Genomic DNA, 17381 nt, shown 5'->3' on the forward strand with positions numbered 1-17381 from the left:
AAAGTGAGTTTTCTGGAGTTTCACTAATTTAAATGGTATTTGGACTTACCGCAGAAGTGTATCTTTCTGTATTTAAGTCAAGAAAGGAGAGCTGTCCTTTGTCAGTGTGCCCACAGCCCAGCCAAATGCTTGCATTCTTGCTGTTATGATTCATAGCAACCATGCATTCAACAGTAAAGTTTTTAGGTATTGATATATGCCTCATCAGACAGATTAACTCAGCTGAATTCAAAATGTCAAAGACCTGAGAAAGTTTAAAAATTAACAAAATAACACACATCAGGTTAACACATGCCCTCTTGAAAGATCATATCATTATGCATAATGTAGTATTAAATGTTACAGCACTAAACCTAAATCTTATTTAAACTGTGACCCATTCGGAGCAACAAGATTAACAATCAAACTATAGATATTAAGATAATACTTATTTTTAAGCTATGCATGATATACGCACTTTTGTACATATGGTATGTTTTGTAACTTGAAAAGAAAATCTCAAAAGTGCCAAATGAACAGAATTTAGCAGAGTCAGGAACTATTCTTCATTCAGTTTCATACCGCAGAGACGCATCATGTTGAAGGGCCCACGATAGAATACACCTTCTACCAGTTGAAGGGAAAAGACATTTTGATTTTGGTAACAAAACTCACAAATCACCTCTAGATTCTGTTTTTATATTTTTCCTTCAAGCACTAACGAACTAAAGAGATGGCAGAGAGCCAGTGTAAGGAAACAGAACCAGGGGTCAGGAAAATGGAATTAGAGCCCTGCGTCACAGCCACTTACCTGCCACTCATGAGGCTCCAAGACAGCTCCATTTCTCCCAGTGACTCATCTGACAAAGGTGATGAGTTTACGCACCTTGCCTAGTACACACTGTATTCTAAAGACTAAACGGGTATGTGAAAGTTTCTGAAAACTGTCATGTGCTAAAAAAAACCCTCAAGATTGTTATGTAATCTGTAAAATACAGGTGAAATATAAGTGAAAATTAAAAGAAGAAAAAGTAAAATAATAATTAAGCTCTGGAAAATTTTGCTTTGATAATTTTTTTTTAAAGTCTGTGTAATTAACACTGGTAGCAACCAAAATTAAAAAGTCAGTAAGGCAACTAGTCAAGATGATTATATGATGTTTGATAAAGGCAGTGTATACATGTCCTCAGCTATTTCTGAGTAGGAAATTTAAAATTGAACAAAAAATTTTCAATGAATTATTATACAAAATTGAGAGTCCACAACATAAAAACAGCTCTTATTTTGATCTATTAAAATCTGTTTCATTTAAAACATAGTAAGAGTTCTGTTTCCAATAATATGGTGGAAGAGGTTATTTGGACAAAACTTCCAGCTGAATACAACTTAAAATGCTGAAGAAATTATTTTTTAATCTCTTAAAAACATTAAAGATCTGACAACACCATATAGAATTTTCAGGCCAAAATATTAATGAAGGACAGAATCCAGAGAGGTCAGATGAACCCTGAAGCCCAATTTTCCCTTTAGGCATTTGTCTATTGAAGCAAAATTGATGTGCGGTTTTTAGTGCCTTGTGAGGCCAGTGGGAAAGAGTTAAACCTATGACCTGCCCAAAGTGGAGAATGTAGTCTTGTTCCCATAAAACTGGGATCCCAAAAGGACTGCATATTTAGAATAAATGAGAACCAGATATAAAGCCACTCCACACTCCCACTCTCACTGGTTTATAAGAAAAGTTGCCTTGGAACTTTACAGACACAGTGGGAGAGAGCAAAAGAACCCTGAGAAACTGTTTATTAATTAATAAGCTTGTTCTCAAGATTTGTAGACCAGATTCTCATCACCTGGGTGATTCAAAAACATCTCAAGCCAGGAATTGAGTATAAAGCAATTTATAGCAAGATAATCCAGAAAAAGATGTGCAAGACCTAGATGCAAAATTATAAAACTTTATTGAAAGACACTTAAGAAGACCTAAATACAGAGATAACCCATATTCAAGAATAGAGAGACAATATATCATAAGGATATTGTCTACAGATTCAATGCAAGTCTAATCCAAAGCACAATAGAATTTTTCATAAAAGTTGACAAAGTGATTTAAAATTCTATATGGAAAAACTAGACTGAAGAACAGCTAAAGCATTCCTAAAGGATAAAAATAAGGGGGGGAAAGAGACTATTATAAAGCTTCAGGAATTAAGACAGGATTGTACCGGAGGAAGAACAGGTAAATTGACCAATGGAAGAGAATGTGTGTGTGTTTATCTTTGAGTGTATATTACAGAGTGGAAATGGAAAATAAAAAGATCAGTAGAAGACAAAGGAAGAAACAATTTCATAGATGAAGCTGGAAAAATTGGTTACCCATATGGAAAAAAGGAAATTGGATCTAGATTAAAATGTCATTTCCTGATAGATTCAGAACTTAACTATTAAGAACAAAACTTTTAAACATTTTGAAGAAACAATAGGTAAATATTTTTGTGACTCTGAGAGAGATAAGGACCTTTTAAAACAGGACCCTAAAATTAATAACCATAAAAAGAAGTATTGTTAAATTTATCTCTATTAAAATGAAGAAAATCTGTTAATCAAAAGGCACTCTTTAGGAAATAAAAATGCAAACCATGAATTGGGAAAAGAAATTTGCAACATATATAACCAACAAAGTTTTAGTATAAAATGTATAAAGAAGCGCTTTTTAAATTTTATTTTTACAAAAACAACTCAATAGAAAAATGGCTAAATAATGAACAGGCATTTTCCAGAAGAGGAAACATATATGTGACCAATGAATATATAAAGAGATGCTCATCTTTATTAGTAATTAGGAAAATGTAAATCAATACACAAGACTGAATCTATTTGGAAAAAATTAAGAAGTCAGATAGTACAACGTTTAGGGAGAATATATTAAAAAAAACAGCTACCTTAATATACAGGTGATGGAACTGTTAAGCTAGTACAACTTCTTCAAGAAATGATTTAGATATTCCCATATCCCATGATTCTGCAATTCAACTCCTGGTTAGATACCACAAAGCAATTCTGATACAATTTGCACTAGGTGACATGTACGACCGCACTCATTAACAGCACTATTTATAATAGCAAAAAACTAGAAACAATACCAATACCCACTGATATGATCATGGGTAAATACATTGTTGTGCATTCAAACAATGGAATGGAATAGTAGGGAAAGTAATCAACAGCTATGTTCAACAACATGAATGAAGCTTACAAAATAATGTTGGGAGAACAACTGAAAAAACTCAGAACAGCACGTGACTATGATTCCATTTTAAATAAATTATAAACTGGGTAGTAAAATCATAAAAAGAAAAATAAACAATGATTATCATGAAAGTCAGGAGACTGGCTACATATAGAGAAAAGAGGGTGATGCAATCAGAAAGAGGCATATGTGCGTTTCTGGGGTGTTGGCCCTTTATTTTGTGCCTGGGGTAGTGACGGGATAGAGGAGTTTTGCTTTATAACTGTTTTAAACTGTGTGTGTTTGTTTATATGTTTGAGTATATATATTTGAATATTACATATATATTTTTGATGTTCTGAACAAAATACTGATAAATTTTGACTACACAAATACCTGGGCAGAAGTAGGTCTTTCCTGAGGATTTTCTTTCAAACATTTTTTAATTAACTTCTCAACCATAGGCCATGGGGCACAACCATATTCTTTAACTGGATCTAAAACATTAAAAAACATATCACGCTTAAACACTGGACAAATCAGAACAATTATTTTATTTCTTCTCAATGTGTATGAGAGGTCCAGACATTGCAAAGGAACCACTGATCTCTATAATCCCATATATATCATGAATCTACTTATCACTCTTAAAGCTAATTTTGTTAACTGTCTCCACTAGAGACATCAAGAATGAGTTCTTAATTTTTACAGTATAAAAAGAGACACAAATACCAACTGAATAAAAATAGATTTTCCTTTCATACCTTCATTTCAAATAGACTTTGAAAACACTTTTGTTCATATAATAGACTGCTTTGCAAATACTTTTTATTTTAATATTCAATGTAGACAAGCATTTAATCCATTTAATCCAAAGTTACCCCCACAGTCACTTTGTGCACATTTGTTTTTTTTATAAGAGGTATGCCATTTTTCTGATTGGTATAGAATACAGACCTGAAAACTTTCACTGGAAAGCTAACTGATAAAATGAGGGAGATGACCTAGATTGTGCACAAAGTTTAGTCGAATAATAATAGATTTCCTTCTGTTGGGAATCTTTAAAGGTTCCCCAGAAGGAGATAGTTAAAGCTGTATTCCCTGCAGATGGAACATAGTATACACTCAAAACTTTTCTTAAATGAAAAGAAAAGCAGAAAATATGAGAAACTAAATATATTTAAAAGAATACTTTAGAATGAGAACTGAAGAGTTAAGGAATGAATGACAAAGCCCTAGAATTTCTTTAAAGCATGAGGCAACCATTCAAAATGAGATTTGATTTCATTAAATACTCATTTACTAATTCTTACTAATATTTACTACTAAAAATTATTATTGTAAATAATTCAAGCTTCCATTCCTGCATAGAAATTACTTCACTCCAAGAAAATGAAAATAGCCCAAGCTAATGGACACTTAGTAACTCCTTACAAGAAGAAAAGTCACTAAACCTGGAGTTCTAATAGTATTTCCTTCTCTGAGTATTCTTCTAAATATAATACCAAATATATCAATATTTGGAATATTAAAAAGAAGCCCTATAAATTCTATCTTTCTCATATGATTTTATTAATATGTCACAGAATTTAAGAATATTCATGCACTAAAAAAATTTTCAGCTGTGAAATGAATTACTATACAACTACAATTAAATAACTTGGAAATGAAGCTGCTATTAAAAAATAATAATAATCTTTATTGTAGATAAAATAAAACTTACCAGGTAATTTTCCTTGTATTGCCAATTCATCAAACTCATTTGGGAACTTCAAACCCTCTGCTATTCTACCTCCAGTTGTCAAAATATCATAGAGTAGCAAACCAAATGAATAAACATCAGCCTGTTGGTTATAAATAACATTTCCTCTGGCAACTTCAGGTGCACGAAACCCTGAAAGTAAACAGACATATTAATAAATATGCCCAACCCCAGAACTTATACACCCAGGGAGGTATATACTTAGGCATATGTGCTGATGAAGAGACAGGAAGATGAGTTCTAAACAGGCCACATCACCTCTATAAGAAGACATCTTAATCAAGTCAATTAACAGCCCTGTCCCAGGACATTTCACCCCAAGGTCCATCTTGAAGAATAATAAGGATAAACATTCAATAATAAATTATTAAGTGATATTTCATAATTAAATAAATAAAGCCTAAGAGGGGGGAAAAGTCTACATCATTCTTAATAATAACTATTCCCAGAGCAGTGTTTCAAACAGAGGAGGAGACAGGAGGGAGATTTCTAGACTTCACTCCAAGTCACTTTAACCTGGCTGCAATGCTAATGGCCTTATCATTCCAAGAATTGTGACTCTGCTCCTTGAACCCAACTGAACACTAAAAAGAAAACCTCGAATAAAACGAATAAAAGCCCTCTCTCTCAGGTGTAAGTTCATGCCTGAAATTCTCTGAAAGAAAAATAAAACCTTTCATTTTGCAATAGAGATAAATCATTTTTAAGCACTTCAGGGAAAAAAAAGTAATTTCAACATTACCTGTAATAGTCAACAATCTAAGGAAAACCAACTATGTTCTATATATAAATATTTGAAAAATAAAAACATTAAATTATCACTTTTTGACTATTAACTTCATGAAGATTAAAAACAATAACAAACCCAGAATGGGAAATAGGTGCTCTAATTCAAGTTTTGAGGGAATTTTAATTGATAAACCTTTCTAGAAGGTAATTAGTATTTCAAAATTCAAAATATGCCTACCCAGCAATATGATTTTTAGAAATTTAATGTTTAAAAATTAGTTTCATAAATGGGAAATTTTTAATTTATAAGTCTATTAATTAAAGCCTTTCAATATATCAAAAAGTTCGAAAAAATTAAATATACATCAAGATGTGGTTAAGTAAATTACTGAAATATTATGTAACTGTTAAAACTGATATTTGACACAGAAAGACGTCCCTGAAATATTAAGTAGAAAAAGAAAACAAAGACGCAGAATTTACAATACAGTATGTATATAAAACACTCAAGCACATTAAATCTAGATATATCTCTTTGTTGCCGGAGTGTTATTTCCACTAATTTATTAGAAACACATCTTTTGACCTGCTCAATAGCATTTGTTGCTTTCAACTCACAACCTTATGTTTTGCAAATCAAATCTTAATTTAAAACATCATGGAGTATTTCAACCAAAATGGGGAGGGGAGGGGGACTGAGGGCATCAAGACCTAAGCTACCAACATAACATTTAACTATCAATCTAAACCATAAGATCCTCCAAGCTACTCTACATGTATCCTTATCACTGAGGACTTCCCTGGAAAAGCAACTGCAATTTCTTCAAAAACTTTTGCCTTATTTTTCAGTATACTGGTCACCATAGTAGTAACAGGAAGAATAACATTTCAAGCTACTCAATGTATTCACCACTGAATTTAATTTGGGATGAAAATGAACACTTTTAATGTTACTTGTCACTGGAAGGCTAGAAATAGAAACATTTCCTGCCTGTTTACAAAAGAACAGTGTTGTCACCTGATCTAATACTGTGAATGATCTATGGCAGTTATGGACCATGCTACTGTACTACACGGATACCCTCTTTAGCACTGATGCCCCTCAAAGACTACAAATGTTAAGTACTAACTAAAATCCTAAATGTACGTTGTATTAGGCTGTTCAAATAAGTCATTTATTTAAACATGTATCACTTCTACTTCTAGGTAAGATAGAATAACAGGGACTAGACTTACCATTCTGCATAAAACAATGAAATAACTAGACAACATGTATGAAACTCTGGACACCAGGAACACAAGACAGTGATCTCTGAGAGAGAGCAAACAAACAAGATGAGTTTTCTGAATGCCCTTCAGAGGACAGGGAAAGGGAAGGCAAACAGAGCCTTCTGTGTTAAGAAGGGGGCCCCCTGTGTTAAGAAGACAGAGCAGAGGGCTTCCCTGGTGGCGCAGTGGTTGAGAGTCCGCCTGCCGATGCAGGGGACACGGGTTCGTGCCCCGGTCCGGGAAGATCCCACATGCCGCAGGGCGGCTGGGCCCGTGAGCCATGGCCGCTGGGCCTGCGCGTCCAGAGCCTGTGCTCCGCAACGGGAGAGGCCACAACAGTGAGAGGCCCGCATACCGCAAAAAAAAAAGAAGACAGAGCAGAGAGTCCAGGAAAGAAAAGACACCTAAGGAATGTGCCAGGCATTGTGCTAAACACTTTACATGAATTTCTCATCTGATTTTCACAACAATCCCCTACAACAGATACTATTATTAGGTACTACTGTTGAACCAAGGAAAGGAATTAGGTAATTTCTCCAGCCCTGGCTAGTAAGTGGTAGAGCAAGGATTCAAACTAAGACACTGACTTCATAGCCCAAGTTTAACAGAATCTAGACAGTCAATAATCATTAGGTCATATATATCTATCTCCAGAATCCACTGCGGTGCCTAGAATGTGCACCATTGAGAAAGATTAATTTAAAACAGACATTTGCTCTTTTTATTTGAACATAAGTCTAAATGCTATTCATATTTACTCTCATAACTTTTTGCTTATATCACAGGCTAATACTCTCAAAATCTAGAGTAAATGCTAATCATCTTGTTAAAAGTTTTTCTGCAAATAACATTTTCCCCAATGTGAGACAATACCACAATTTGAGCTGCCCATGTTATAACTGATTTATAGAGGCAATGACACTATTTATATGATGAAGAGATGGGAATCACCTGGGGATCATTTAAATAACCTCAATGTCTGGGCTCCACCCAAACTATTTAAATCAGAATCCTGGGCATGGGGTCCTGCTACCCGTACATTTGAAAGTCCTCCAGTAGCTTCAAACATGTGGCCACATTGAGAGCCCCTGCTCCACACCTACTAAAATACAACTGTAAAGGACACAACCCTAGGGGATATATCCCTTAAGCCCTACATGTTATCTAATATACAGCCAGAATTGAAAAACATAACCAAAGAATCCTCCATCCTCCATCTGTCACTTAGACCGCATGGAACTTCTTGCAGTTATCGGAATGAGACAAGTCATTTTCTACCTTAGCACGTTTTGCCTGAAATGTCTCCTCCCACTTACTTATTTATTTACTCAAACCTCAAACTTCTCCTTTAAGATGTCATTCCAGAGTCACCTCCTCTATGAAGGAAGTCCTGACGACCCATAGCTCAGTTAACCACTTGCGCCTTGCACTATCACTGTACCTTGAACTAGATCTCCTGCTGAAACTAATACAATGCTTTATGATTATTGTTTACAGCCCTGTTTCTCCTGGCAAAACGTGTGCTTCTGGAGATGAAAATTTACATTTATTAATGCCCATTCTCCAAGTTCACCACTAAAACAGCTAACACACTTGGCGCAACTGCAACATGCCAGCTCTTCTCTATGTTACTTACATGGGTTACCTCATTTTACCCTTAAACAACGCTGAGGTAGGCATTATTTTTCTCGTCACAATTTACACAAATGAAAAGTGAACCCCAGAAAGTGAATCTTGAGCACCACACAGCTATTAAGTAGTGACACCAGTTTGATATTTGGTAAACATTCAATAAATTATTGCCAGATGCATGAATAAATGAATAAAAAATAAGAATACCTTTCCCTTAGAGAATTATTACAAGTCACAATGTTAAAATAATTGGGAAAATATGATGCATTTGTTTAAAAACTATATTTAGAGATACTTTTCCAGAGAAGTCTGCATTTAAAATATCCATAGATCAAAAACATGAGAAATTTATAAATTAGGTCTGACTATATATCACAAAGTACACAGAAACATATACTTTCTTTTTTACTTTCCAAAAAGTCTGAGTAGAGCATGTTTCATAATTTCTATCAGATGATAGGTATAACCAGAGAATAACATTTTTGTTTACCCAAAGACTGTTGTATTTCTGTGGATGTTGGCGGGGTGAAAGCCATCAGTCAGCATCCATCTCAGTCAACACTGTAACTGTCATAAGACCCAGAATTAACCGTTGCTACTAACAGGATATAATACATACATACCCATTTGACTGAGTTAAAGTTGAATCTCTCCAAATTATTTGAAGTTGAAAGTTTCCATCCCATATTTACCTTTGAAAATGTAGACAGACACACTGCTGTGGTACTTGCCAATAACTGAATTGTTTCTACCTTTGCGCTCCAGCTGTGATGGTACCTGGCCAGGGGCTGTGTTCTCAGGAAGGTTGGGTTTGTGTCTTATGTGACCCTATAGACATTTTTAATGGTCCCTAAGCTTTATTTAGTTTCCTTATCTGTAAACCAGGAATAATAATAGGACTCATGTCAGAGGGTCATGAGGGTTAACTGAGATAATCAACCTATGCAAAGGGCTAAGCATGAGACAAGCACTCTGTTCGTGCCACGAAAGGTTTGCTCCCATTACCATATTCCCTGAGACAACAGCAATGAACCCACACTCACATGCACACACGGTGTTAATGCACCACAGTAAGAGTTAGTATAAAACTTCACAAAAGTTTAACAATAACAAACACATGGTGTTTTGTTTCTCTAAAATTTCCAAGTTAAACCTTATATTTTGTTTCTCATAAAGTTTCTAAGTATAACATTAACAGGAAGATCCATTAAAAAGGAAAAGACAAGGAGAGAACTAAAATCATATGAGAGGGAATGATTTTCTTCTCAAACATAATTGCTCTGGGGAAGGAAAAGTTTGGTGATGGTGGCAGCAGTGGTGACAATTACTGTTATTTAAAATTTTTAATTTGAGTTTAGGGCTGAGGTGATTAGAAGTGCTCTAACAATAATAAATACAGTAGAGATAAAGAGAAGGTCCAAGATATAGCAAGGAAAAATGCTTACCATGTATTAAGCAGCCTGGGGGAAAAGCGGGCAGAACAGAAAGAATCGGGCTCTGGGTTTCCCTGTCATGATCTTTCTCCATACTTGTGTTACTGCACATTGATACAGCAGATTAAAAGGGGTCAGGAACAAGTATCTGGCTTGGTATGAAAAATCAGTTGGATATTGAACTATAGACAGGTGTTGACCCAAACCAGGAAGACACATAAAATGAAGGGCCATGAGTTTGAACAGAGTTGAAATGAGCTGACTGCTGGCTTGCCCAGCCCACTGAGGGAGCACAATCTACAAGGATCAGAGAGGTCCACTGCCAAGTAGGGGGTTGAGGCTTCAACAGCAGGATTTCCTCTCCACGAACACAGTGACGTGGCTGGGGGGAGGGGGAACGAATTGCAGGCCCCAGATGAGTGGCCTGGCCCACCTTCATGAGACATGACAGTAATGAGCAGATCTTCCAAGAGAAGAATGCCGTCATGTGCCCATTTCTAGGTGGGTTTACGAGGCCTGTGGAATCCCATCTTCTAAGACTATTCTTCCAAACCTGTACATGACAATATTTGTGGTTTCTGGCCCTGTAATTTTGCTTTGTTTATTTGGATTTTTAATAACTAAGGTTAAGTAAACCTCTTTAAGTGTATGTCATAGTTGTATGTGATCCAGGAGAGCGACTACAGGCATACCTTGGAGATATGGCAGGTTTGGTGCCAGATCACCTCAATAAAGCAAGTATCGCAATAAAGTGAGTCATACAAATTTTTTGGTTTCCCAGTGCATATAAAAGTTATGTTTACAATACTGAAGTCTATTAATGTGCAACAGCACTATGTCTAAAAATAATGCACAATCCTTTATTTAAAAATACTTTATTGTTAAAAACTGCTAACGATCATCTGAGCTGTTAGCAAGTCACAATCTTTTTGCAATAGTAATGTCACTGATCACAGATCCCCATTACAAACATAATAATAATGAAGAAGTTTGAAATATTGTGAGAATAATCAAAATGTGACACAGAGACCCGAAGTTAGCAAAGGCTGTTGAAGAAAACAGCTCTGACAGACTGGCTTGATGCACGGTTGCCACAAACCTGCAATTTGTAAGAAACACAACATCTGCGAAGCATAATAAAGCAAAGTACAATAAAATAAGGTATGCCTGTATAGGACTTAAAGCCAAATAGCTCTGGATTCAAATGTCATTTAGACTGAGCTTTATCTTGGCCACTTACTGCATGACTTTGTGCAAGTTACACAATCTCACTGAGCCTCAGCTTCCTCATTTTATAGATGAGAAGATAAAAGCTAACTTTCAGCCCTGGCATGAGGATAGGATACCATGTGTCTAACGTATCTGGCCCTGAGCCTGGGACACAGCAGTTGCTGAAGAGATAATTATTTTATTATTATTGAACAACCCAGAGACACTTGAGCCAGAAAATATACTTTGAAATGTTTATGAGAATGCACACTCTACTTCCAACAGATAGCCATGTAAAATGAAAGAGATGATATGTATTTGGAGCAAAAATAAAACCAGGCATTGGAAGCTGGGGCCATTTGCTTATCTAAGGACAAAAATGGGGAAAGGGGAAGAGGGTAGGGGACAATTTTGCCTAGTCAGATATCCTCTAAAGTACTTTCTTCTGTCTTAAGAATGTGTTTTAACTGAGCTTCAATCATCAAGATGATGTAAAGCCACCTGTAATTTTATTTACAAATAACTAACCATGTAAGATTTCTCCAGAGCTAGAGCTGCCCCCCACTAAACAGATATCAACCCTTCAATTTTCTATTCCCACGCAAACTGAAATCTGAAAGATAAGATGTCTGTACAGATTACTTGCCCTATGACTGTTTCTTACTAATCGGAAGCTGAGATTCTGCTGAATCTATTATTAGAAGAGGAAAGAGAGCTGAGAAAGGGAGGGAGAACTCCACGTGGAAAGAACATGTCTGAGTATAAGATCATGAAAACCCAAGAACAAAGGAAATAGAATTTTCACTGGTAGAAAGTCAGTTTACAGTTAAAGTAATAGGAGTATTACAGCAGGCATGACAAAAAAAGAGTTGGGCATGACACTTAAAAGCAATATTAAAATCTAAGGTAAGAAAATGATGCCTGTGATTTCTGGAGACCATAAATATAACAGTACGCAAAATGGGTATGTCTCATTTTACATAGTAACATGACTCTACAGTACTTTTAAGTATTGAAGCATTAACAACCTATAAATTATGAAGAAAGAAAAACAAAGTTCAATGTTTGAAGGTTTAAATTACTGTACCAGTCAGAACCCTCCTACACTATTGGTGGGGATGTAAATTGGTACAGCCACTATGGAGAACAGTATGGAGGTTCCTTAAAAAACTAAAAATAGAACCACCATATGACCCAGAAGTCTCACTACTGGGCATATACCCTGAGAAAACCATAATCTGAAAAGATACATGCACCCCAATGTTCACTGCAGCACTGTTTACAATAGCCAAGACATGGAATCAACCTAAATGTCCATCGACAGAGGAATGGATAAAGAAGATGTGGTACGTATATACAATGGACAATTACTCAGCCATAAAAAATGAAATAATGCCATTTGCAGCAACACGGTGGACCTAGAGATTATCATACTAAGTGAAGTAAGTCAGACAGAGAAAGACAAATCTCAGATGATGTCACTCATATGTGGAATCTAATTTTTTAAAAAATGATACAAATGAACTTATTTACAAAACAGAAACAAACTTAGAGATATCAAAAACAAACTTATGGTTACCAAAGGCGAAAGTGGTGGGGAGGGATAAATCAGGAACTTGGAATGAACATACACACACTACTATATATAAGAAAGGTAACCAACAAGGACCTACTGTATAGCAGAGGGAACTCTACTCAATATTCTGTGATAAACTCTGTGAGAAAACAATCTAAAAAAGAATGAATATATGTATATGTAAAACTGAATCACTTGGTTGTACACCTGAAACACAACACTGTAAATCAACTATACTCCAATAAAATTAAATTAAAAATTTTTTTTAATTAAAAAAATTTTTTAAAAAGAATAAGAAAGTATGCTTGTATCAAGAACAGTGCAACTAAGAACTCCAGTCCCAAAGTCCCTACCTGAAACTCTTGGAGCTAGAAGTATTTAGGAATTTATACTTTTTCATATTTAAGAAAGTAATAATGCATATAACAAATTACATAAAATTCAGTGGGATCAGAGCCAACACCCTGTATTCAAACAAACATGTTTATATTTCTGCTGTGAAACATACACACATTCACAGTGAATATGAGAAATAAAGATCCTAACAAGGATCAATTCAATCGGGTCAGATTTTGCCACCAAATCAGTTATAAAAAAAAAAACTTTGGATTTTCAAAGTTATTTGGGTTTCAGAGTTACAAAAAAGGGTTTGCGAACCTGAATTTGGTTTGCCTCACTAAAACTTTGAGGTTCCTTTTCACCACCTCTGGAGTATTTAAACATTTTTAAGTCCAACTTTTAAAAATATAACTTGACATAAAACATACTCTATTTATTTAATTTGTTTTTTACCCTGGAAAATTACATCAGTTGATTTTTTTGCCCTACAGGATATAATATTCAAAATCACAAACGTACTGGTCACAATTATTCACATTCTGGTCACAACAAATAGCTGTTCACAGTGTGATAGGCTACAGTGTTCTCTTGATTCTCCTGAACTCACAACTGAAGTCAGTGGTTATCCATTCTGAAGAGGGAATTATCACACAAACCTTGTCACCCACCTGGTGTGCCCTCTGACGTTTTTATCCCCATTCTACAGCAGTACTGAGCAATCCCATAGTCCGCAATCTTGGCAATGATGGCGGCATTGGGATACAGGGTGAAAAGCAACACGTTGTGGGGCTTCAAGTCACGGTATATAATCATGGCTGAGTGAAGGTATCTGCCGTGAAATGCACAGGAAACCTTATTAAAATGTGATTATACCATAATAAATTTTGTCATTATTTTTAAAAATATATGTTTATTACGCAAAGCATCAAAAATTCTGTGCTAAGTTTCACCTTCAAAGTTAAGAGATATTGCAGAAGGAAATCAAAACCTACAAGTCCAATATTACAGAGCAAGCTTATGCTTTTAAAACAAACAAACAAAAAGACATGTCAATCCTGATAAGTGATTTAAACTTTAAGGCACAATCACTTTAAGCAAAGTACCAATTTTTGAAGACTTACCTTTTGTATACTTTAAAAACAACTTAAAAGGAATTCTGAATTCCCTCAATACCATGTGACTATTTTAATTAGTTTAAAATGTAAATATGTTAAATAAGAATTGATAGTATTTTGTTATAACTCCCATTTATTTAAGTTTTAATTTTCTTAAAACCACAGAGACGTTTTTCTTAGCTTTTAAAATTCTCTCTACTCCATCTCTCCTTTGATATTTATTTTTTTCTGACTAAACTATTTCCTAATTTTTTGGAAAATATTTTCTACTTTTTAAATAGTAATAAATCAAAATAAAAGACTTTTCTAGCTATCAATACTGTACCGTTTGAAGATGTAATTTACTTTAAAACCCAATTCTGTTATAAATTATCAAAGAACATTTTAGACCAAGAGTTGGAATGAGTAAAACATTGTCTTGGGAAAGGTGATATGGGGGATTTTAAAGTCTTTCCTTTTAGAAACAGATCCATTCAACCATCAGCAACTAGAGCTGGACACTCACTGTAGGTGAAGAATAAATACTAGTTAATATAAAAAATAAGAAGTTTTCATCTCAACCAGGTCTTGTCCATTCTGGAAACATGGCCGAAGAGCCATTACTTTGCCCCAACTACTAAAGTAACTCTATTACCTTTCCTTACACACTCGTAAAATTCAGATTTGCCCCACTCTGTTTACCCTGCCCTGTGACATTAAATTTGCCATAGCTCTGCACATGATCTCACAACTACATTATGTCCTACCTTGAGAAAAGAATTTTTCATAGAACTTAATAGAGGTAAATTTAAATCCATTGTTTGTGGCTTTTGGTTTAGGTTCACATTATATCAATAAGTATTTACTCCATTACCTAATACCAATCACTGCTAGGGGCATTAGGAGCAGAGTGGCAGCAATACCCTGAACTTTCCACTGATTGATGGGAGTGTATGTATCATTTAACGGCATCAACTAATGCAGGAGAAGATTCTTTCTCTTCCAGGATGTAGTTAAGACATTTGACATTAGGCTTATTCCTTTCAGTAAACATATTTTTGGTTGAAAAGTAAGATAGATGTACTAATGAAGTTGACCTTAATAATAAGTTATGGGCTTAAAAGAAAAATTTACTAAGGGCTTACTGAAAAGCCATTAGCTACTTTGCCCTGCTGAAGAGAAAAGCTGGGAGATTAAGAACAAAAAAGTTAAAGCCAAGTCATACATAATTGAATGGCATCCAAATCCTTCATAATGCGTGCCTCTTTCAGAATATTTATAGAATACAGACTCTCTCGGAATACTTTCCAAAGGTTAAAAAAAATTAGTTAAACTTAATTTGAAATTATGTCAGTGGGAGAGAAAGATTATCTGGATTAGTTAAAATGTTCAGTTATAGAATTTAATCTTAAAATTGCAGTTTTAATAGCTTTTAATAGAATAGCAGAATAGCTTTCAAAATATTAACAGGTACAGATCTTGTCTTACTAAGAATAATTCAGCCATAATTTATGTATTACATGACAGCGAGCATTGTCAAATATTTTATTAAAACAAACTGGTCTAAACTCAACTAGTCATTTTTAAATTGTGATTATCATCAATGTTGCTAAGAAACTCGTATAACTTAAAGTAAACTTTATCTCATCCTAAAGAGAATTACTCTAAAAATAGAATGCCTTCATTCATTTAACAAATATATATTGGGCATCTATGAGGGACAGTCACTGGGGATATAACGTCATCTTTGTCTCCCTGCTCTTGAGGGGCCACAATCTAGGAGAGACAGGTGCTCAAATAAGGTTGCAGAAATGTGATGAGTACCAAATGCTAGGGAAGCCAGAGGAAGAAAAGCACAAAGGTACAGATAGCAAAGCAGACTCTCCCACTAGACTATAAGTTTTAAAACTTGATAAGAGCAATATAATCCCTATCTTTCCTTCTTCAGCAGCCAGCACAAAGTCCTGCATGGAGACTCAAGAAACATGTGTTAGCCAAACCAACTCTTCATGATGCAGTCAGACATCATTGTGGAGATGGTATGTGAGCAAATTCTAGAGGAAAATGAGTTCTCTAGGCAGACAATTTTTTGAAAAGACAGGAATGACAAATGCAAAGACAGACATGGATGTCAGTGAGAAGTCAAGCCCTTCAGCATGGTTAGAACGAGGGCAGTGGAATGGGAGGAGGCTGGAGAGGCAGACTAGAGGATACATAAAGAGTTTTGACGCTATGGCCAAGGAGTTTAGATGTATTCTGCAGATAACTTGGAATGCCAGGGAATTTCAAGGATAATTAGATTTTTATTTTAGAAGAATATAATATCAGAAATGTTCTGATAGTTCACCAGAGGTACCGGACCAAGTCAGCAGTAGTGGCATAAAAATAAATTAATCAATTAAAAAGATGATGTAAAACAGTCAAGGACCTGGCGGACAAATGAGTACTTACTTTTGTGGGAGAGGGGGTTGCTCTGGATGTGACTACGAAGACCTTTGTTGGCAAATGGGAGATACAAGATAAAGAACAGATTCATGGTGGAAGGAAAAAGAGAAAGCAAATTCAATTTTGAACATACTGAAACACAGAAGCTTATGGGAAATATAGGTGACCATATCTTCAAAGGTAGTTGAGAATTATAATAAAGAACTCAAAGCATCAGACAGTTAGAGGTGTAAACTAATAGCTGAAGGCAAGACTGCAAAAGAGAAAATATGTAACATGAAGAAAGTTCCTGTATGTCACTCTAAACAGCGCCATCATTTAAGGGACCGCAGAGGCATGCGACTTTATTGTCTCTTTCTACCTCCATAGTTATAGCTCTGTGCTAAAATATATTTGGGCTGAGATTTTTAAATACTTAGTGCTAGGAGAAGATCAATTGCTACTGAAATCTACTAGCCTCTTGTAGCACAAGACCCAGAAAGCTCCCTTGGCATTATGCTGAGAACAAATCAGGCAAATGATAGGAAAATATGATGAGATTTCACTTACTTTAACAGAAACTGCTGGATTTGTTATTTTAAGTAAGGTCTTCAAGTTATTTAAGGGATGAGGTCTTTCAAACAGTGATGAATTTTTTAAAAAATCAATTATTCATTTTATAAATAAGGACTTTGGGAATTATGTGGAAGAT

General features: G+C 35.1%; 1 protein-coding gene across 1 annotated transcript in view; it reads right to left on the reverse strand.

Moving 5' to 3' along the window:
* LRRK2 (leucine rich repeat kinase 2) overlaps positions 1-17381 on the reverse strand; it is a 152970-nt gene that overhangs the window by 17342 nt on the left and 118247 nt on the right. Inside the window, exons 41-44 of the mRNA XM_079938391.1 lie at positions 13820-13980; positions 4926-5096; positions 3599-3699; positions 50-244 (exon numbers count right to left, since the gene is read on the reverse strand). Of these exons, the coding sequence (XP_079794517.1) occupies positions 50-244; positions 3599-3699; positions 4926-5096; positions 13820-13980 (628 nt within the window). The remainder of the gene's footprint in view (positions 1-49; positions 245-3598; positions 3700-4925; positions 5097-13819; positions 13981-17381) is intronic.

Source organism: Stenella coeruleoalba, assembly GCF_951394435.1.
Source record: "Stenella coeruleoalba genome assembly, chromosome: 11".
Lineage (NCBI taxonomy): Eukaryota > Metazoa > Chordata > Mammalia > Artiodactyla > Delphinidae > Stenella > Stenella coeruleoalba.